Source organism: Plecotus auritus (genome assembly GCF_963455305.1).
Source record: "Plecotus auritus genome assembly, chromosome: 8".
Lineage (NCBI taxonomy): Eukaryota > Metazoa > Chordata > Mammalia > Chiroptera > Vespertilionidae > Plecotus > Plecotus auritus.
The window spans coordinates 109,856,126-109,879,011 of NC_137782.1; the positions used below are offsets into that span (position 1 = coordinate 109,856,126).

A 22,886-nucleotide genomic window follows, 5' to 3' on the forward strand; every position below is an offset into this window, starting at 1 on the left:
TTTCTTTAGTGCAACTTCCAAATTATGCCCGGGACGTAGATGTAGATGGCAATGTAGACTGGGTTGAAAGGTTTTTGGTCTTTAAAACATCAACTTCAGTGGGAACAGTATTGTTGGTCTCCTTTTTTAGCTAATGCATCAAAGTCTGGAGTTAGTTTTGTTGTGGCTATTCTCAGGATAGACCTGAGGTGTTCATCAGTTAAGCTGGATCTGTGAGGGGCTTTGTTGATGTTCATGACGCTAAATGTCTGCTCACAAACATAGGTTGACCCAAACAGCACCAGTATCTTCTGTGCCATCCTCCGGATGTTTGGATAAGTGGCTTCATTAAGTGAAGCATAAAAGTCTCTTAGTTCAAGAGAGCTGAATTTCTCCTTTAGGACAAAGTCAGACTGAAGATCGATGAGTTCCAGTTGCACCTCTTCTGGTGCTGTTTCAGGGTTGTTTTGTGACAAAGGACAGGCCACCAGTTGAAGTGACTGGTCAATTTTTTCAACATCAGAAAACCGACGACAGAATTCTGCATGCAGGTCATCCAGTTATTTGCTGTATTTCTTCACGTTTTGGATGGTCTCCTTCTGTGTGGCTAGTGTGGCAAAATGAGTGAAGACTTTGTCTGAAATTTGTCTGGAAAAGAAAATCAGCTTCGATTTAAAGGCTTTCACATTAGTGTACATGTCATATACATACTGATCTTTTCCCTGTAGCTTCACATTTAGCTTATTCAAATGTGAAAATATATCTACAGCAAATGCAAAGTCACACAGCCAATTCTTGTCACTCAGCTCAGTAAATTCGTCAGACTTCCACTTTAATTTCAAAAATGCACCAATCTCTTCTTTGAGCTCCCACACTCGTTGGAAAACTTTGCCCAAACTCAACCAGTGGACACGAGAGTGGTAAAGTAAGTCGTGGTGATCCGCATCAGTTTCCTCCAGAAACTTAATAAACTGACAGTGCTGAAGTCCCTTTGCTCAAATGAAATTAACAAGCTTTACGACTGGATTAACAACATGATTAAGTTGTAATATAGACTTGCACAATGATTCCTGGTGAATAATACAGTGAAGAAAAATAACATCTTGTTTAGGGTTCTCCTCTTTCACTTTATCCTGAATTCTTTTTAGCAGTCCAACATTTTTTCCAGTTAAATTTGGAGATCCATCTGTCGTGACATTAGCAAGTTTACTCCATGGTAGCTTCATTTTCTCGATGACAGTAGACACCTGGTCATACAAGTCCTCTCCCCGTGTTTTTCCTTTCAGTGGCTCCATGGCTAAAAACTCCTCCATAATTTCAAAATTGTCACTAATCCCTCAGATAAAAATTAAGAGCTGAGCAGTGTCCTTTACATCATTACTTTCATCCAATGCTAGTGAATAAAACTTAAAGAACTCTGCCTTACTATTTAACTTGCTGGCCAAGTCTTCATCAATCAGTTCCACTTGACGAGTCACTGTCCTGCGCGATAAGCTGAGTTTTTCAAACTTGCCTTTGCTCTCTGGACACAAGAGACCTGCTGTCTCTATCATACATTCTTTCAAAAACTCACCTTCAGAGAGAGGTTTGCTAGCTTTTGCTAATTTGAATGATAGCATAAAACTTGCTTTGGTAGTTGTCTCTTGAATTGCAGTTTGTCTGTGAAAGACATTTTGCTGAGCCTGTAATTTAGCCATCAACCTCTGTGCAGTAGCCTCCCATTCTTGAGGTGACTGCTTGCTAGCATAGTTGCCATGCTTTGTGGCAAAGTGACGGCTGAGATTGTACTCTTTGAAGACTGCAAGTGTTTCCTGGCATATCAGACATACCAGCATTGATTGGACTTCGGTGAAAAAATATTTTGTTGTCCACTCCCTCTTAAACACTCGGCATTCACTGTCCACTTTCCTTTTCTTTGGTCCACTCATGTTTAATATTGGGCTAAAACTAACAGTACTGTTCTCTTATTAAATTCTTTACTAAAATAAGACAGTAAAGTATAAAAACAAGTGATTAAATTTGCTCCACTATAACATTTTTGGTCTTCTAAAAATATATATATATAACAAAATCATCTGAAAAAGTTCAGACATGGGACAGAGGCACACCCTGACCATAGAGAACAACCCCTTTCCTCCATAGGAAACCTGTGTATCTTTCACACAGGCCCTTTGTTTATGGTAACACACATAGCTGCACATTGCTGTGTCTTCCAGACACACTTGTATGGGAGGTGCTAGGGCAGTGCAAAACATGGGTAACCAGTAGTTACCACTAGCACTTCCGTTACTGGCAAAAAACAGCCGCAGTGCACATAGTGTGAAAGAGCCCATTATCAATGTCAGATTGCATCCACTGGACTCTAAAACAACCAAGTGCCACTTTTAAATGCCCATTGCAACAGTTTTTCTTATTAAAAGCTGGAAATGGCAGGATATTTATATATATACCCCTACTGTGACAGCCTGGCAGAGCATTACAAAGGAGAAAACCCAGCATCTGGTGATGTCCATAAGTACAAGACTTCAGGCTGTCATTACCAGGAAAGGGTTTCATCCAAGTATTAGATATGAACATTTGATTTTCAGTTTTTCATTTGTCCAATTACTTCTGAAACCCTGAAATTAAGCGATTTTGTAATAAAATATTTAGTTCATCACATTTCTATACAATCTTTTTGTTCAACCCACTGAATTAGGGTTCATTCACACTAGCCGTGCTGCTGTTGCAGTGTGGTGCAGTACTGCAATGCAGCGCAGCTAGGGTTAATGCAGGGTACACAGGTTTCCATCATGTTTGCGTTGATGCTAACGTGCAGTGGTGCATGTTAACACAAATGCCCTGTAGCACGCATTTTTACAGGCGCCAGGGGGAGAAGCAAATGCAGTGCAAAATGCATTTGTTTTGCCGCTAACACATGTGGTTAGTGGCCACGGTAGCGTTACTGATATCGCATCCGTATCAGCAAAAAAATGCAACCGCAGCAAGGCTAGTGTGACATTTCCTCTGTGCGCGCGTCCGCAGTGGGAAAAAAAAAACTGCAGTGGATACAAGCCCTAAAAGCTGAAAGTCTTCATTGTTTTATTAACAAGTCATTGTGATGTACAGAATGTGGGAACAGGAAAAAATTGTGTTTGAGTAGAGCTCTTAATCTTACCTCAGAAAGGCTCTGATACTGTGCTCTCCAGGGGCGTGTCTCCCTACATCACCAGGATAACGTGTCTAAGCATTCCCAGGGTGATGTCGGGAGACGCGTCCGCGGGCATTACAAGGAGCCTCTGGAAGATTGAGAGGTTGTTCCTTCTACTGAATGGGCGGATATAAATCCGCCCACTCAGAAGAAGGAGCTGGGGCCGTGTTTCCCAACGTTGCCATGTTAACACTGCTGCTGGTGAAGGAGCGGAGGGGAGAGCAAGAGAACCCTCCACTCTTTCGGCTCTGAGGGCCGGATAGAACAGCCGAACGGGCCGGATCCGGCCCGCAGGCCGTAGTTTGCCCACGGCTGGTCTAGATCCTCACTGATTCACACTGCCATGTGCTACATAGGCTTCTCTTTCTATCTCTAGCTCTGGATTGGGAATCCCTGCACGGGGTTGAAACCCATGCTCCTGGGGAGGGAGTCCTGCAGCCACGCCTCACCTGCGTGAGGAGGCTCTCCCTTTCTGTGTCTGTGCCCTTCTCACCAGCCTCTACGTGGCTGCTTCTATGCTCCTTGGTTATATATTTCAGATAAGCTAGCTTTCAACTGCTTTTGATTGCTCTGTAATGTAGCTATAAATCCAGTTTGGGACTGGGAGCAACTGGATACTTCCAGCTACTCTGCAGCCATCTGCGAATACTTTTTATATCCTTAAAAATTAATCATTACTGTTTTTCTTATTCTTTCAGTCAATGCTTATTTGTACCCACCCATATGTTTACAAAATTCTTTATCATTGCTTCTTACATTCTGTTTGTTTTTTCTAAGTCAAATTTCCTTTCTTCAAACTTTCTTTCTTTGATCTCTGAGTTGATTTTTTCAGTCTTTGTCTGAAAATGGCTTTATTTTACCCTCATTCTTATATATTAGTTTAGCTGAATAGAGAATTCAAGGTTGAGAATTTTTGATAATGTTAAAAATAATTGTCTTATTTGTTGAGAAGTCTGTTCTCATTGTAATTGTAATTCTTTATAAGTTTGTCTTTTGTCATTGGTTTCTTTTAAGGTATTCTCTTTTTCTTTGTGTGTAGTTTCACTGTTACATATCTAGGTTTGAATTTATTTGGGGGGGAAATTCTTTTGTTTTGTTGCACTTTTTCAGTCAGAGTTTCCATGCCTCTTATTAGTCTGGAAAATTCTCAGATGTTATTTCTTTGAATGTTTTTTTCTGTTTCCTTTAGTTTTTATAATACACTTTTTGAATCTTTTAGCCCAATTGTTTATTAATATTTTTATCCTAGGGTTCAGATGTTTATTTCTCTGTGCTGTGATCCATCATCTAGTTCATGCTTCCCTTTCAAGCTGTACCATTTTGTTTTTTGATTCATTCATTAATTTTCATTTACTTTTTCTTTCTTTCTAGAAGTTCTGTTTGATTCTTCTTCAAATAGAAGAGGGATATATTTAATTTTTCTTTAATGTCCTTTTTAAAATTTTTCTTAATGCCTTTAAAACTTTAAACATATTTTCCATGCCTTCTAAAATATTTTGTTCCACAATTTGAAGTTCTAGGACTCTGATTCTGCTATGTGCTGTGATACTCGGATTCTCACTATTTGACTGTAATCTCCTCTTAAGAAGGATGTTTTTTTCTCCGATAGACTTATATGGCCAGGGAGATGGGTGGACTTCTTCAAACTTTATGTTGAAGTTTAGAATTTGGAATGTGTAGTGTAAAGTCCAACTTCAAATTTGAGTGAAGGCAGACCTGAGGTTTCAATTTCTTACAGAAGACAGTTTTTCCCGTATCCAGAGACTAGGTCAAGATAAATTTTTGTTTATATCTGTGAGGTTGAGTAGATTTTTCCCCCCTTGGAGCCTCCTCTCAATCGTCCCAAATTATGTACAGGTCTCAGTTCCAACTCTCCATTAATTCTACATTATTGTCTCCTATCCTTGCTTGAATGTTGAAACGTAAGTCATTCACTGTTAGTGGCTCTTTCTACCCCCAACTCTTAGCTTTAGGCTTTCATTTGCTTCCTGCTCTGGCTTTGTTTTCTCTTTGTTTTTGGCATATGAGAATTTTTCTTTCTTCCTTGAAAGCTCATCTATGAATTACAATAATCCTTTTTGTTCTATTTTATCTTAGCCTTTAAAAGGTTTTCCTCTTAATCACTACCTTACTGGAATCTGAAACATACAGAGTGACCTTTTCCAAACAAAACTAATTGCATCACCTTCCTCTGTAGACCTTTCAGTGGATAAAGACCTAATTTTTAACCCACTGACTAGACTCTCTGTTTTGTATACCTTTTTAAAAATATATATATATATTTTATTGATTTTTTACAGAGAGGAAGGGAGAGGGATAGAGAGTTAGAAACATCGATGAGAGGGAAACATCGATCAGCTGCCTCCTACACACCCCCTACTGGGGATGTGCCTGCAACCAAGGTACATGACCTTGACTGGAATCAAACCTGAGACCTTTCAGTCTACTGGGGATGTGCCCACAACTAAGGTACATGCTCTTGACTGGAATCGAACCTGGGACCTTTCAGTCTGCAGGCAGATGCTCTATCCACTGAGCCAAACCGGTCAGGGCTTGTATACCTTTTCAATTGCATCCCCTTTCACTCTTCCCTGTGGTCTCCGGGCTCGAGCCATACTGGCCTCCCTCTCTTCTTGGAGCATGTCATTTCCCTCCTTTTACACACGCCCTCCAAAGCTTTGCCCTTAGCATTCCTGACTTGGAAAGATGCTCTCTCCAACACACACTGAATACATCTGCTCACCTTGCAGATCTCATTCACCTCAACTGTCATTTGCTCAGGAAAACCTCTCCTGACTCTCAGTTTAGGTCATATTCCTTTATTACACACTCCTTTCTCTGGAAATGTTAGCTTAATATGTATTAATATATTCATTTGTTTATTTGATTGATGCATGACCCCCGTAGTCAGAAAGCTTTATGAGAGCAGAGACCATTTTGTTTATCATTGATATGCATCTAAGCACATTGACTGAAACATAGAATATACAATAAATATAGAATGGATGGATAGATTATTTAAAGAATAAGTGAAAAATAGAGTGAGTGAGGAAGGAAGGGAGGGAGAAAGGTAGGAGTGAATTGTGACCAAATAATTTATTCCAGGAGCAATTTTTGTGTACTCTGTACTTGTAAAAGCAGAAAAGTGTCTTAATTTGCCTCTCAGTTTTGTTATCTTCACATAATAACAAATACTTCTCTATAGGTGGCAGTGTAATTAAGATTTTTTTTTCTGGAAAAAAAAGGGAGGGGATTATCTTGAGTGTTTGAAAACATTTATATAACTTGAATCTCATATTACCAGTTTTTTGTTAATCCTCACCCGAAGATATTTTTTCCATTGGTTTTTCCATTGAAGGGAGGGAGGAGAGTGGAAGGGAGAGGGAGAGGGAGAGGGAGAGGGAGAGGGAGAGGGAGAGGGAGAGAAACATCGATGAGAGAGAGTCACATCAATTGGTTGCCTCCTGCACGCACCCCGACTGGGACCAGCATCAAACCTGCAACCCACGTACCTGCCCTTGACTGGGAATCAAACCTGCAACCCTTTGGGCCATTGCTTTAACTACTGAGCTACATTGACCAAGGCTCACATTATCATTTTTAAAATATGCTCTTATTTCTCATAATGGATGTCTTCTTAATTTATACTTGCCCAGTCTTTTTCCCTCAGGCACTAGTAAGTGCTAGAGAATTGTCATCTTATTTTACGATACTGTTGATATCAACATACCCTTTAAGAATTGGAAAATGGGTATTACGAGTGTAATAGTGGCTAATGTTTTCTTTGTCACTTGTTGTTAAAGACAACAATATTTATATTCTAGAATAATTGAAACTGTGGCAAATATGGACAGAACTATAGATAAAACATGTATATATCTCAACCAGCTTTGGGGCTGAGACTTCTAAGTGGGAAAAGTTATTTTCCAAATATGACCAGTTGACCACCTTACTCATGGGCTTTGTGTATAGAAACTTGAAACCCAAATTTATGTGTCAGAGTGTTTTGTACATCCATTACAACCTATAGCATCTAAAATTCCTTATAAGGGTACTATCGTTAAAAGATTTGCCCCATTTTATGCCCCATGTTGTAGTTTTTTTCCAAATTAAAAACTATAATAATAATTTTGTCTTTGTAGCACTTAAATGCAGAAAGGTCTTACAAGGCCCAGATTTGTACGTTGCATAAATCTCTTGTAAAGATGGAAGAGGAGCTTCAGAAGGTTCAGTTTGAAAAGGTGTCTGCCCTTGCAGACTTGTCTTCCACAAGGGAACTTTGTATTAAACTTGACGCAAGCAAAGACCTTCTTAATCAGCAGCTGGTTGCTAAAGATCAAGAAATTGAAATGGTATGTAATGCATTTAAAATGTTTTATTTTTTCATATTTCTAGTATATAAAATTACTACAGGATTAGAAAAAAGTTCTGTTGTTAATATTACACCAAGCCTGTCTTTCACCTTTAGATTTCTTTTTTAAGTCCCAGAGATTAACTTGACAGCTGTATTCCAACAATTCAAGTAAGTAACATAACTCTTCCTCTGAGCATTTAATTTATATTTACTTTTGGCTAGAAGAATTATAAAACATCTTTACATACCAATCAGTAAAGAACCACGAGGTTGAGGTCTATCCAGCTAAATTATAACTCTAATGACATTCTTTTAAGCTAAATTTATTTACTAATTGGGTTCTTCTAAACTGTAGTTCATTTGATTATATCTACCATGTGCTTGACATTGTGCTTGCCACTGTGACTATAATGTTCAAAAGATACAGGCCCCTATTCTCAAGGACCTTTCAGTATTGACATTGGGATGAATGTTATACTAATAAGAAATACTCACGGTTTTAGAGAGGGAGTTCCTGTTCAGCCCATGGGTGTCGGAGGGAGTGGACATACTAATGAGCACAGAAGAGATGAGGTGTTTCATTCAGAGGGAACAACAACATAGGGAATGTATGAAGGTAAAAGTGATTTCTTGAGTGAATAGTAAGTAATTTTCAATGGCCAGTGTAGCATGCATGGGTGAAAATGGCTGGAGATGCATCTGGAGAGAGAGACAGAACTCAGATTCTAAAGTATATGTATACAAGTTGCATAGTATAACTGAAGAATTAACAAATTTTGGTCATGTGTACATTTCTATTATTTTCAAATCCTATTGAAATTTTAGTTTTCTTAGTCTACTGTTTGTTAGGAGAATATGTTGCATTTGAGAATCATGTAGCTAGCTGGTTTCTATAATAATTCACTGTTTATATTTTATGAGTGAAGTATATGCCAGTATGTCAGACTCTTCCTTTAATTATTTTTTATTTCAGCAAAAACATTTTAATGATGAAAGTAACTCATAGATACTCATTGTAAAAATTTAAATAATATGTCCTTAATTTTTTCTTTAAAAATACTTTTTACTTGGTGTTTTCAAATTAGAAAAATAATACATGTAATAATTGAAACATTTGTTATTTGTAGTTCTGTTTTTTTTCTTTTTTTTTTTTTTAAATATATTTTATTGATATTTTACAGAGAGGAAGGGAGAGGGATAGAGAGCTAGAAACATCAATGAGAGAGAAACATCGATCAGCTGCCTCCTGCACACCTCCTACTGGGGATGTGCCCGCAACCAAGGTACATGCCCTTGACCGGAATCGAACCCGGGACCCTTCAGTCCGCAGGCTGACGCTCTATCCACTGAGCCAAACCGGTTTCGGCTGTTTTTTTTTTTGTTTTTTTTTATAATAGCTATCCTAATAGTTGTTAAGTGGTCAGGCTAATGCTCATTGCATTTAAAAATACTCCTGACAAACTTTTTGCCTTGAAATTTAATTATTTATGTTTATATGTTTTTTTTCTGTAATCCTATGTAATAAAAGCCTAATATGCGAAGTGTCTAGTTGTCTGATCGTCCGTTCAACCCATCAAAGTGTAATGATATGCTAAGGCCACTCAACCACTCACTATGAAGTGCACTGACCACCAGGGGGCAGACAGTCGACCAGTTACTATGATGTGCACTGACCACCAGGAGGCAGACACTCTGACCAGTAGGTTAGCTTGCTGCTGGGGTCTGGCCAATCCGGACTGAGCAAGATGGGCCGGACATGCCCTGGAGCCCTCCCACAGTCCCTCTCTGGCTGGCCAACCTCCTGCATCCCTCCCCAGCCCTGATGGTGCACTGGTGGGGTCCCTTGGCCTGGCCTGTGCCCTCTCATAATCCGGGACCCCTCAGGGGATGTCAGAGAGCTGGTTTTGGCCCGATCCCACAGGCCAGGCTGAGGGACCCCACAAATTTGTGCACCTTGCCTCTAGTAAGCTATAATTTCAAGGGCAAGGACCATCTTACTTATCTTTGTATTTCTTTTCTTTTTTATTAATTCTCACTGGAGGATAGTTTTCCTTTTTTTTTTTTTTTTTTTTTTTTTTTTTTTTTTTTTTAGAAAGAGTGAAAGGAAAGGAGGGAGGGAGAGAGAGAGAAACATCAGTTTGAGAGAGACACATCAATTGGTTGCCTCCCACACGCACCCCAACCGGGACCGGGGATTGAACCTGTAACCTTTAGTAGTGCAGGCCAATGCTCCAACCACTGAGCCACAATGGCCCGGGCATCTTTGTATTTCTTTATCTGTATTATGTGCTCAGTGGACACAAATACTTTTTAAACTTTATTGTAGTGACATTGGTTAATAAAATTATATAGGTTTCAAATGTACAATTCTATGATATAGCATTTGTATATTGCATTGTGTGACCGCCACCCAAAGTCAAATCTTTTTCTGTCACCATATATTTGATCCCCTTTACTCTTTACTATTCCTCAATCCCCTTCCCTCTAGTAACCACCATACTATTGTCTGTGTTGTTTTTTTTATTTATTCATTTGTTGCTTTCAGTTTTATATCCCACATATGAGTGTAATAATATGGTTCTTGACTTTTTTCTGTCTGACTTATTTCACTTAGCATGATATTCTCAAGGTCCATCCATGTTGTTGCAAATGGCAGTATTTCATCCTTCCTTATGGCTGAGTAGTATTTCGTTGTGTATAGGTACCACATAATCTTTATCTAATCATCTATCTAAGGGCACTTCAGTTGTTTCAATGTCTTGGCCAGTAATGCTCCAGTGAACATAGGAGTGCATATATCTTTGCAAATAAATTGTTTCAAATTTTTTAGGTAGATACCCAGAAGAGGTATTGCTGGGTCATATGGTAACTCTATTCAAAAGTTTTTGAGGAGCCTACATACTATTTTTCATAGTGGCTGTATCAGTTTACATTCCTACCAGCAGTGAATGAGGTTTTCTTTTTCTCTACAATACATTTTTTTAAATTAAACTTTTGATTTTGAGATCACTGTATATTCACATACAATTGTAAGACATAGTACAAAGAAATCTTGTGTATCCTTTACCTGGTCTCCCCCAATGGTAACATCTTACAAAACTGTAGTAGAATATCACAATCAGGATGCTGACTTAGATTCAGGCAAGGTTTTTTCCATTACAGGATCCATCATGTTGCCCTTTTGTAGTCCTATCTACTTTCCTCTTATCCCCAACCCCTCCTTAAAATCTGTTATCCATTTCTATAATTACATACAGTTATGTAACTTTTTTGGATTTTTTTTTTTACTTAGCATAATTCTCTGAAGATTCATCCAGGTTGTTCTGTGTATTAATAGTTCGTTCCTTTTTATTGCTGAGTAGTATTCCATGCAGTTGGTATAACACAGCATATTTAACCATTCACTGATTGAAGGACATCTGGATTATTTCCAGTTTTTGGATCTTACAAATAAAGTTGTTATCAACATTTGTGTACAGGTTTTTGTAAACATAGGTGTTAAATTCTCTGTAAATGCCCAGGAAAGCAATTTTTTGTGTTATATAATAGTTCCATGATAAGTTTCTTAGAAAAGTGCCAAACTATTTCTCCAAGTGTCTGTACCATTTTGCATTCCTACCAACAATGTATGAGTGATCCAGTTTTTCCACTTCCTTGTCATCATTTGGTATTGTCACTATTTTTTATTCTAGCCATTCTGATGTGTATAGTGCTATATCATCATCTATTTGTATTTCTCTAATGATATCTTTTTGTTGTGCTTATTTGCCATCTATCTTCTTTAGAGAAATGTCTCTTTTTTTTCTTTTGTCCATATTCTAATTGAATTGTTTGCTTTTTTAATGCTAGTATTGAGAGTTCTTCGTATATTCTAGATTCTAGTTATTTTTCAGATATGTGGTTTGCAAATATTTGCTCCCACTATGTAGTTTGTATTTTCATCCTCTTATCAGGGTCTTTCTCAGAGCAAAAGTTTAAAAGTTTGATGAAGTACAATTTATCAATTTTTCTTTTATGGATTTACTTTTGGTTTTAAGTCTAAGAATTCTTTGCATGGCTCTAGGTCCCAAAGATTTTTGCTAGGTTTTATTTAAAAATTTTTTCTTTATTGATTAAGGTATTACATATGTGTCCTTATCCCCCCCCATTGCCTCCCTACACCCCACTCATGCCCTCACCCCCCTGGTGTCTGTGTCTATTGGTTAGGCTTATATGTATGCGTACAAGTCATTTGGTTTTATGTTTCACATTTAATTTCCATTTTGAATTAATTTCTGCATAAGGTGTAAGGTTTGGGTCGAGGTTCTTTTTAATGCCTATAGGTGTCCAATTACTGTAGTACCATTTGTTGAAAAAGCTACCTCTCCTTCATTAAATTGATTTTGTACCTTAGTGAAGTATCAGTTGGATGTACTTGAGCGGGTCTGCTTCTTGGTTTTTTATTTATTTTTTTATTGATCTGTGCCTGTTTGTTCACCGGTACCACGCAATCTTAATTACTGTAGCTAATAATAAACTTTTAAATCAAGTAGACAGATTTCATGCACTTTATTCTGCTTCTTCAGAGTTGTCTTAGCTATTTTAGTTTGTCTTTCCATTTAAGTTTTAGAATAATTTGTCTATTTCTTCAAAAAATCTTGCTGAGATTTTAATAGGAATTGCATTAAATCTTTATAACAATTTGAGAAGAACTGACAAATTTACTATGTTAAGACTTTTAATCCATGAACATGGTATGTCTTATTTAGATCTTATTTGATATCTTTTGTTACTTTTGTGTAGTTTTCAGCATGTAAGTTCTATACATATTTTGTTAGATTTACACCTACAAAATACAAAGGATTTTTTGAGGTACTGTAAATGGTATTCTAGTGTAAATTCTGCCATCAGTGTGTTCATTGCCAGCATATAGAAGTACAATTGATTTTTGAACGATTATCTTATATCCTGTGACCTTGCTAAACTCACTTATTACTTGTAGGAATTTTTCTGCAGATTACTCTGGGATCTTGCCCTATCTTGGGTTTAATTGGGAATGGAGCACAAACTCACTCTTTTCTCATATACTCTCTAAATATATCTTGATTTTCTTCTATAGACAATTATGTTATCTGAAAATAAGGACAGTTTTATTTTTTCCTTTCCAGTCCTTATGGCTTTTCTTGCCCTTTTGCACTGGTTAGTAGCTTAGTGCTAATTTAACAATAGTGGAGAAAGTAGACCTATCCTTGCCTTCTTCAAATCTTAGGGGAATAGCATTCAATCTTTTACCATTATCTGTAGGATTTTGTAGATGCTCTTGATCAAGGTCTGGAATATTTTCTCTATTCCTATATTTCTGAGAGTTTTGTAATGAATGGATGTTGAATTTTTGTCAAATGCTCCCTCTGCATCAGATAATATGCTCATGTAATTTTTCTCCTTTAAATCTGGCAATCCTGGGTTCCTTTATTCTTTTCTTTAATTAAAGAAATTAGCCATTTGGTAGTCATATTTTTCCCAGCTGGTTATTAATTTTTGTGGGGTGGTGGGATTTTTGATGTTTGTTTTTATTTCTGTGCAGAAGTTTTAAATTCTGTCATTAAATTTATTAATCATTGAAAAAAATTTTTTCTCCTTTAGTTTGTTGATATGATAGATTACATTTATTTATTTTTTAATATTGAATCAGCCTGCATCCCTGGAAATACTCAGATAATTTTAAATGAGAAATTGAGGTTAAAGGCAAAAGATCTGTATCCCCGATATTTCCAGTACCCACCTGGCATCATACCGTCATTACAACACTATTGACTATATTCTCTATTTAAGTGACAATAGATTTACAGGTTCCTTCCAATATTTCTTTTGTGTTGCTCGCCCTTCCTTTTCTTTCTCTGTTCTTCCCTCATTTTCTTTATATAGTATCTCAATTGGCCCTCAAAGCTCAGTGAAGGCACTGGGACACGCTTAATCCATTTTACAGACCAGGAAACTGAAGCCAGTTCCAGTTGGCTGTGGACCTGGACTCAGGAAACTGAGGCCAATTCCAGTTGGCTGTACCTGGACTCAGCGCGCAGGGAGCTCTCACAACTGCGCTCTCCGCCTTTCCTAAGGGACAGCCGCGGGGCAAACAGAACAAACCTCCCCATGAGGCTTCTGAGCCTCGTTCTCAAGAACCTCTTTATCATGGATGCTCCACATTCTTTCCTCTCCCCACCCCCTCATTCTCTACTGCTCCCGCTTCTGGGGAGCAGGTGGTAGGTTTTGCACTTACTGTGCAGGCGCGTGCAGCGGTGGGGCAGGGCGGGAACTGGAGGCGGGGTAGGCACGGGCTTGCTTTTGGGCCAAGGCAAGGCGGGAGCAGGAGTTGCGGCCTCTCAAATGCGTGGGTGGCCGCAGTGAGGCCCGATTAGCGTTGGGAGCTTCAGCGACTGCCGCAGTGGGGTACCCGGCAGTGCAGCGCCCCTCCACTGAGGTGGCGCTGCCCCTCAACCCCCACCTCAGGGCTGCGGGTCCGCCCCCTCTGCCCAGGCATCCTTCGCCAGCAGTCATCGCCTCTTGTTTCCCGCCAGGCCAACCCGCGTCTTGGGGCCACTGCAGATCCCCGCCCACCGGCCCACTGCCCTGGCCCCAGTCCCCTCCAGTGCACCCCGCCTCAGTGCCGCTCTGCACCCTCTGCACCCGTTGGGCTGCCCTCCTCCTGGCTGGCCACTTTGCCGAAGCCCTGGGGCTCGCCCAGGAGCCGCCCCTCAGGCAGAAGCCTGTCTGTGCGCCTGTGGACATCCCCTCCACACACACGACTCCTGGCCAGCCACATTGCCGAAGCTTCCACTTCCTTCAGGCACTCTTCTCAGAACCCCAGAAGCTTGGCTTGGGTGGCCCCACCCCTCTGTGGCTCCCTGCAGCCCCTACCCCACTCGGCTCTCCCTGGCTGCCCTCCCTGGCGGCTCTCCCTGGCTGCTGTCCTGGGGCAGGAGTTGGGGGTGTGGGGAGCAGCTCCAGTAAAGTTTAGTAAACCCCAGGTCACCATTGGGATTTGCCTGGGCAGGACAAAATCAGCTTAGACCCGGAGTGCCGCCCTGCTGTATGAATGGTCATGATGTGATGGCATCCTGGACAAATTTGCATATTCCTCCATTATACATATAGATTACTAGAGGCGTTCGGGTCCCTAGGCCTGGCCAGTGATCAGAGCCAATCTGTGGGACCACCTGTGGGATGATCAGGGGCCCCCACTGGCACCCGCTTTGGCCAGCCTAGGATCTGGGGGCTGGGGGCAGCTCCTGCATTGAGTGTCTGCCCCCTGGTGGTCAGTGCGCATCATAGCGACCAGTCGTTCCACCATTCGGTCGATTTGCATATTAGGCTTTTATTATATAGGATTGACTATATTTCCTATGCTGTACTTTATATCCCCATGACTATTCTGTACCTGCTGATTTGTACTTCTTAAAAATTCTTATTGTTGAAAGTATTACATATGTCCCCTTTACCCTCCCAACCCTCCCCCACCCCACAGCCCAGTCCTTCACCACCTATTTTCTATGTCCATTGGTTATGCTTATATGATACAAGTTCTTTGGTTGATCTCTTAACCCCCCAATCCTTCCCCTGCCTTCTCTATGATGGCCTGTTCAATGCTTCTCTGTCTCTGGATCTGTTTTTATTTATCACTTTGTGTTGTTCATTATATTCCACAAATGAGTGAGATCATGTGATATTTATTTTTTTCTGATTGGCTTATTTCACTTAGCATAATGCTCTCCAGGTCCATCCATGCTGTTGCAAATGGTAAGAGTTATTTCTTTTTTATAGCAGCATAGTATTCCATTGTGTAGATGTATCAGTTTTTAATCTACTCATCTGCTGATGGGCACATAGACTGTTTCCAAATCTTAGCTATTGCAAATTGTGCTGCTATGAACATAGGGATGCATATATCCTTTCTGATTGGTGTTTCTGCTTTTTGGGATATATTCCTAGAAGTGGGATTACTGGGTCAAATGGGAGTTCCATTTTTAGTTTTTTGAGGAAACTCCATACTGTTTTTCACAGAGACTGCCCCAGTCTGCATTTCCACCAGCAATGCACGAGGGTTCCTTTTTCTCCGCATCCTCGCCAGCACTTGTCATTTGTTGATTTGTTGATGATAGCCATTCTGACAGGTGTGAGATGGTATAGCATTGTCATTTTCATTTGCATCTTTCAGATGATTAGTGACTTTGAGCATGTTTTCATATGTCTCTTGGCATTCCTTATGTCCTCTTTCAAAAAATATCTATTTAGGTCCATTGCTCATTTTTTGATTGGGTTGTTTATCTTCCTTTTCTTAAGTTGTATGAGTTCCCTGTAAATGTTGGTGATTAAACCCTTATTGGTGATAACATTGGCAAATATGTTATCCCATGCAGTGGGCTTTCTTGTTGTTTTGTTGATGGTTTCTTTTGCTGTACAGAAGCTTTTTATTTTGATGTAGTCCCATTTGTTTATTTTCTCCTTAGTTTCCATTGTCCTACAAGATGTATCAGTAAACATATTGCTACCAGATATGTCTGATATTTTGCTGCCTATGTATTCTTCTAAGATTTTTATGGTTTCCCACCTTACATTTAAGTATTTTATACATTTTGAGTTTATTTTTGTGTATGGTGTAAGTTGGTGGTCTGGTTTCATTTTTTTGCATGTATCCGTCCAATTTTCCCAGCATCATTTATTGAAGAGACTATCTTGACTCCATTGTATGCTCTTGCATCCTTTGTCAAATATTAATTGAGCATAATGGCTTGGGTCAATTTCTGGGTTTTCTGTTCTATTCCATTGGTCTATAAGTCTGTTATTGTGCCAGTACCATGCTGTTTTGAGAACAGTGGCTTTGTAATATAGCTTGCTATCTGGTATTGTGATCCCTCCAACTTTGTTCTTCTTTCTCAGGATTGCTGCAGCTATTCGGGGTCTTGTTTTATTCCATATAAATTTTTGGAGAGTTTGTTTTAGGTCTGTGAAATATGCCATTGATATTTTAATGGGGATTGAATCTATAGATTGCTTTGGCTAGTATGGACATTTTAATGATGTTGATTATACCAATCCATGAACACGGTATTCTTCCACTTATATCTTCCTCTATCTCTTTTTTCAACATCCTGTAGTTTTCCGAGTACAGGTCTTTTACCTCCTTAGTTAAGTTTATTCCTAGGTATCTTAAATTTTTTGTTACAATGTTAAATGGGATTGTCTTTTTAGTTTCTCCTTCTGTGAGTTCATTATTGGTGTATAAAAATGCCATAGATTTCTGGTTGTTAATTTTGTATCCTGCTACGTTGCTGAATTCATTTATTAAATCTTGTTGTTTTTTTTGAAGGAGTCTTTAGGTTTTTCTATGTAATATAATGTCATTTGCGAAAAATGGCAGTTTTACTTTTTCTTTTCCAAATTGGATGCCTTTTATTTCTTCTTCTTGTCTGATCGCTATGGCTAGCACTTTCAGTACTGTGTCGAACAGGAGTAGTGAAAATGGGCGTCCCTATCTTGTTCCTGTTTTTAGGGGAAATGGTTTTAGTATTTGCCCATTGAGTATGATGTTGGCTATAGGTTTGTCATATAAGGCATTTATTATTTTGAGGTATGATCCTTCTCTTCCCACTTTGCTGAGAGTTTTTATCAAAACAGGTATTGGATTTTGTCAAATGCTTTTTTTGCATTTGATATGATCATGTGGTTTTTGTCTCTCAATTTGTTTATGTGATGTATCACATTTATTGATTTGTGGATATTATACCAGCCTTGCATCCACTGAATAAATCCCACTTGGTCAAGGTGAATGATCTTTTTGATGTATTGCTGGATGTGATTTGCTAATATTATTTTGAGGATTTTAGCATCAGTGTTCTTCAGGGATATTGGCCTGTAATTCTCTTTCTTTGCAGTGTCTTTATCTGGTTTTAGGATTAGGATAGTGCTGGCTTATAGAGAGCTTGGAAGTGTTCCTTCCTCTTGAATTGTTTGGAATAGTCTAAGGAGGGTGGGTTTTAGTTCTTCTTTGAATGTTTGGTAAAACTCCCCTGTGAAACTGGCAGGACCAGGGCTTTTACTTGCTGGAAGGTTTTTGTTTACTACTTCAATTTTATCAGTTGTTATCAGCCTATTCAGGTTTTCTGATTCTTCCTGATTGAGTTTTGGAAGATTTCATTTTTTTCTAGGAATATGTCCATTTTGTCTAGGTTGTCCAGTTTGTTGGAATAGAGTTGTTCAAAGTATTTTTTTTACAATTCTTTGTATTTCTGTGGGGCTTGTTGTTACTTCACCTCTTTCAGTTCTGATTTTATTTGGGTCCTCTCTCTTTGCTTCTTGGTGAGCCTGGCTAGAGGTTCAGAAATTTTGTTTATCCTTGCAAAGAATCAGCTCTTGGTTCTATTGATCTTTTGTTTTATTTATTTGGTCTCTATGTCATTTATTTCCATTCTGATCGTTATTATTTTCTTCCGCCTACTAACTCTGGGATTTTCTTACTGTTCTCTTTCTAATTCTTGAAGTTGTAGGGTTAGATCATTTATTACCATTTTTTATTGTTTTTTGAGATAGGCCTGTAATACTATGAATTTCTCTCTCAGGATATCTTTCACTATGTCTCATATGTTTCGGATTGTTGTGTTTTCATTGTCATTTGTTTCCAGGATGTTTTTTGTTTCTTCTTTGATCTCTTTGGTAACCCAGTCATTGTTTAATAGCATGCTGTTTAGCCTACAGGTTTTTATTTTTTTTATTGTAGTTGATTTCTATTTTTATGCCATTGTTAATCTGAGAAGATGCTTGATATGATTTCAATCTTCTTGAATTTGAAGAGACTTAGCCTGTGTTCTAATATGCAGTCTACTAGGTGTACCGGTTAATAATGCAGATTTTGTGACCAAAGAAAACACGATAATTTCAAGAGAAACCGAAAGTGCTTTATTCAAAGTAATGTCCATCGCTAGCTACACATTTCCCCCATCTTTCAGGCAATTTGTGGATATCGTCCCAATTGAACTTTACTTGTTTTGAGGCAAACCATTCAGAGACCCAATTTTCCACTTCTTCGTACGTTTTGAAGTGCTGCTCAGAAAGTGCATGTGCCATTGATCGAAACAAGTGCTAATCTGAGTGAGCAAGGTCTGGTGAATATGGTGGGTGGGTTAATACTTCCCAGGCAAGATCTTTTAACGTGTCTTTAACTGGTTTTGAAGTGTGTGATGGTGCGTTATCATGAAGCAAAATTACTTTGCCGTGTCTTCTGGCCCATTCTGATTGTTTTACGATTAAAGCGTGGTTCAACTGATTATTTGTTGTCAGTAGTGATCAGTATTAATGATTTCACCTGGTTTTAGAAGCTCATAATACACCACACCTTCCTGATCCCACCAAACGCAGAACATCATCTTCTTTCAGAAGCGATTTGGCCTTGCAGTCGATGTTGATGGTTGACCTGGATCAACCCATGATTTTGCGCGTTTGGGATTCTCAAAATAAATTCACTTTTCATCATCAGTCACAATTTGATGCAAAAAAGACTTTCTTTCGTGCCATTGAAGCAACACTTTACTGATGACTTTTCGGTTTTCCGTTTGTCTTTCATTCAGTTGATGTGGCACCCATTTTCCTTCCTTTAAAATCTTTCCCATTGCTTGTAAACAATCGGAAATTGTTTGCTGAGCAACGTTTAATCTTTCTGCAAGTTGTTTTTGAGTTTGACACGCATCTTCATCCAATAATGCTTGTAATTGTTGGTCTTCAAACTTTTTTGGTTGACCTGGACGTTCTTTGTCTTTCACATCGAAATCATCACTTTTAAAGCATTTAAACCAGCGTTCACAAATATCTTGAGATGGAGCATGTTCACCATAAGTTTCCCGAAGTATATGATAACTTTCAGCAGCACTTTTCTTCAAAATAAAGCAATGAATTAAAACGTCCCGCAAATGATCTTTTTTTGGCACAAAATTTGACATTTTTAAGCATAAAAATATCTATGATGTTAACACCTTCAGAGAATTTGACATATGAAGTTTTGAAGCTTGCTGTCAATACAACAAAATAGCATATATATCAAATCGCATATATATCAACATATGTGTAACTCCATCTATTGGAAAAAATATGCATTATTAACTGATATATCTAGTATCTTTGAAAATGTGCCATGTGCATTTGAGAAGATTGTATATTCAGTGGCTTTGGGGTGAAATGTTCTAAAGATGTCAATTAGTTCCACCTGATCTAATGAATAATTTAGGATTGCTGTTCCTTTGTTGATTTTTTTGTCTAGAAGATTTATCTAGTGATATCAATGGGGTATTAAAATCCCCTACTATGAATGTATTGCTGTTGATCTATCCCTTGATATCTTCCACAAGTATTTTTATGTATTTGGGTGCTCCTGTATTGGGTGCATATATGTTTATCAGAGTTATATCCTCTTATAGTATTGATCCATTTAGTATTATGAAGTGGCCTTCCTTATCTCTTATTATGGCCTTCACTTTGAGGCCTATTTTTTCAGATGTAAGTATTGCTACCTCAGCTTCTTTTTCATTTCCATTTGCCTGAAGTATTTTTTCCAGCCCTTCACTTTCAGTCTGTGTGAGTCCTTTGTTTTGAGGTGGGTCTCTTGGAGACAGCATATATATGGGACTTGTTTTCTTATCCATTCAGACACCCTGTGTCTTTTGATTGGAGCATTTAATGGCAGATCCCTTGTAGGTAACTTTCTGTCTCTCTCTTGCAGCTCTTAAGATTCTTTGTCGTTAAGGTTTGCCATTGTAATTCTGATGTGTCTTCATTTGGGTCTTTTTGGGTTCCTCTTACTTGGGACTCTCTGTGCTTGTGCAACTTTCTCCCCCCAGGTCAGAGAACTTTTATGTCATTATTTCTTCAAATAGGTTTTCTATTCCTTGCTCAGCTTCAACTCCTTCTGGCACCCCTATTATGTGGATGTTGCTTCATTTTATATTGTCCCTACACTCCCTTAAACTCTCCTCCTGCTTTTAATTTTTTTTCCAATTGCTGTTCAGATTGGGTGTTTTCTACACTGTCTTCTAACTCACTAATTCAGGCCTCAGCTTCTTTTAGTCTACTGTTGAAACCTTCTATTGTGTTTTTTTATTGCAGCTATGTCATTCTTCATTTCCACTTGATTCTTACACTTGTTGGTGAATTCCCCATCCAGACTATTGAGCATCTTTATAACCATTACTCTTGAATTCTTTCTCTGACAAATTGCTTGCTTCCATTTTATTTATTTCCCTTTCTGGCGATTCCTCCTTTTCTTTCCTTTGGGGATTATTTCTTTGTCTCCCTATTTTTGCTGTCCCTTTGTAATTTGTTTCTATGTAATATGAGTTGCTGACAGTTGCTGGCCCTGGGTGACATACTTGATGTCCAAGAAGTTGAAGCCCCTAGCGATCCAATGGTCTGGGACTCCTTAGCCCAGAGGCTGGGTCTGCCTTGAGCCTTACACCTGTAATGTCTCTGCTCTGAGTTGTATTCCCTTCCCCAATGGATCTGGTCCCTCAGTTGTCTGATACAGCTTCTTGGGGTTGGTGGGGACAGGTGCAGAGATCCTCTGGTGTGTGACTCCCTGTGAGGCCCCAGAGTTCTTTGGCATGCAATTCACTGAATGGCCCAGCCATCGGGATAGGGCAGTGCTCTAGGACCCTCTTGCTTTCCCTGTCAGCCTGGTCCTTGGGGCTGGGTGGGGTGCCTGGCTGGGGTCCCTTCCCAGTACCATCGGTGCTATCCTTGCGGCTGGGTAGGCACTGGCCTGAATGTCCCTGGCCAGTACCATTGGTGCTGTCCTTGGGGCTCAGCAGGTGACTGGTTGGGCATTCCTTGAGGCTGGGCGGGTGCCAGACCAAGTGTCCCTGGCCATTACCATTGGCGATGGACTTGGGGCTGGGTGGGCACCTGGTAGGGCAGTTCTTAGGGCTGGACAGGCACTAGGCCCAGTGTTAATTTACCATCAGTGCTGTCCTTGGAGCTAGGCAGGGCGCTGGGTGGAGGTTCCTGGGGTCACAGCAGGCACACAGTCAGTGTGGTCCTGAGAGCTGGGCCGGGATGGGCATGGGATCCTGCTGTCTTGCACTCAATGCTTGGGATCCAGTAGTGCCAAGTCTGGGAGTGCGGAGTCTGGTATCACCAGTCCAGGAGCACAGGCAGGGAGTCTTGGTGTGGTAGGTCTCTCTGGCCTGTGGTCACTGCAGGCATCTGGATGCTGGTGGAAAGGTAGGGTGCCACTCACTGCAGGGGCCCGGCAGTGGTCCCTCATGTGTTATGGCTGGTGAAAAACTCACTGCTCAGGTTAGGCGGGGTGTTAGAGGGCATTCTAAGTGTTGGTGTGGCTGTACTTTTGGCCTCCACTGCTTCCCTCTTCAAGATATGGTGTTGAGTTTTATAAGTTCTTGATAAATTTTGGATATTAAGCCCTTATCAGATGTATCAGCAAATATGTTCTCCCTTCAGTGAGCTTTCTTTTCATTTTGTTGATAGTGTCCTTTACTGTGCAAATACTTTTTAGTTTGATGTAGTGCCATTTGTTTATTTTTTCTTTTGTTTCCCTTGTCTGAGGAGATATATCAGAAAAAATATTGCTATGAGAAATGTCTGAGATTTTACTGACTAGGTTCTTTCTAATATTTTTATTGTTTTGAGTCTAACTTTTAAGTCTTTAATCCATTTTGAGTTTATTCATTGTATGGTGTAAGTTGGTACTCTAATTTCATTTTTTGCATGTATCTGTCTGATATTCCCCACATAATTTATTGAATACACTACCTTTACTCCATTGTATGTTTTTGCCTCTTTTTTCAAATATTAATTTACTATAAATGTGTGGGTTTATTGCTGGGCTCTCTATTATGTTCTATTGATATACATGTCTGTTTTTATGCTAGTACCATGCTGTTTTGATTACTATGGCCTTGTATTGTGGTTTGATATCTTCCTGGTTCAAGGCACATGCCTAGGTAGCCTGATTCCTCTAACTTTGTTTTCCTTTCTCAAGATTGCTATTGTTATTCAGGGTGTTTTGTGATTCCATATATATTTTTGGAATATTTGTTCCAGTTCTGTGAAATATGCCATTGGTGTCTTAATAGGAAATGTGTCGAATCTATCGATTGCTTTGCATAGTATGGACATTTTTTAAAAAATATTTTTTATTGATTTCAGAGAGGAAGGGGGAGGGAGAGAGCGATAGAAACATTCATGATGAGAGACAATAATTGATCGGCTTCTGGAGATTAAGCCTGCAACCTAGGCATGTGCCTTAACCAGGAATTGAATCATGACCTCCTGGTTCATAGGTCAACACTCAACAATTGAACCACACCAGCATGGCTAGTATGGACA

General features: G+C 39.3%; 1 protein-coding gene across 1 annotated transcript in view; it reads left to right on the plus strand.

The window, feature by feature from the left end:
- The window catches only part of LOC308255572 (testis-specific gene 10 protein-like), a 145,689-nt gene that overhangs the window by 99,193 nt on the left and 23,610 nt on the right, over nt 1-22,886 (plus strand). The window contains exon 16 of the mRNA XM_080683193.1: nt 7,312-7,521. Within this exon, the coding sequence (XP_080539319.1) occupies nt 7,312-7,521 (210 nt within the window). The remainder of the gene's footprint in view (nt 1-7,311; nt 7,522-22,886) is intronic.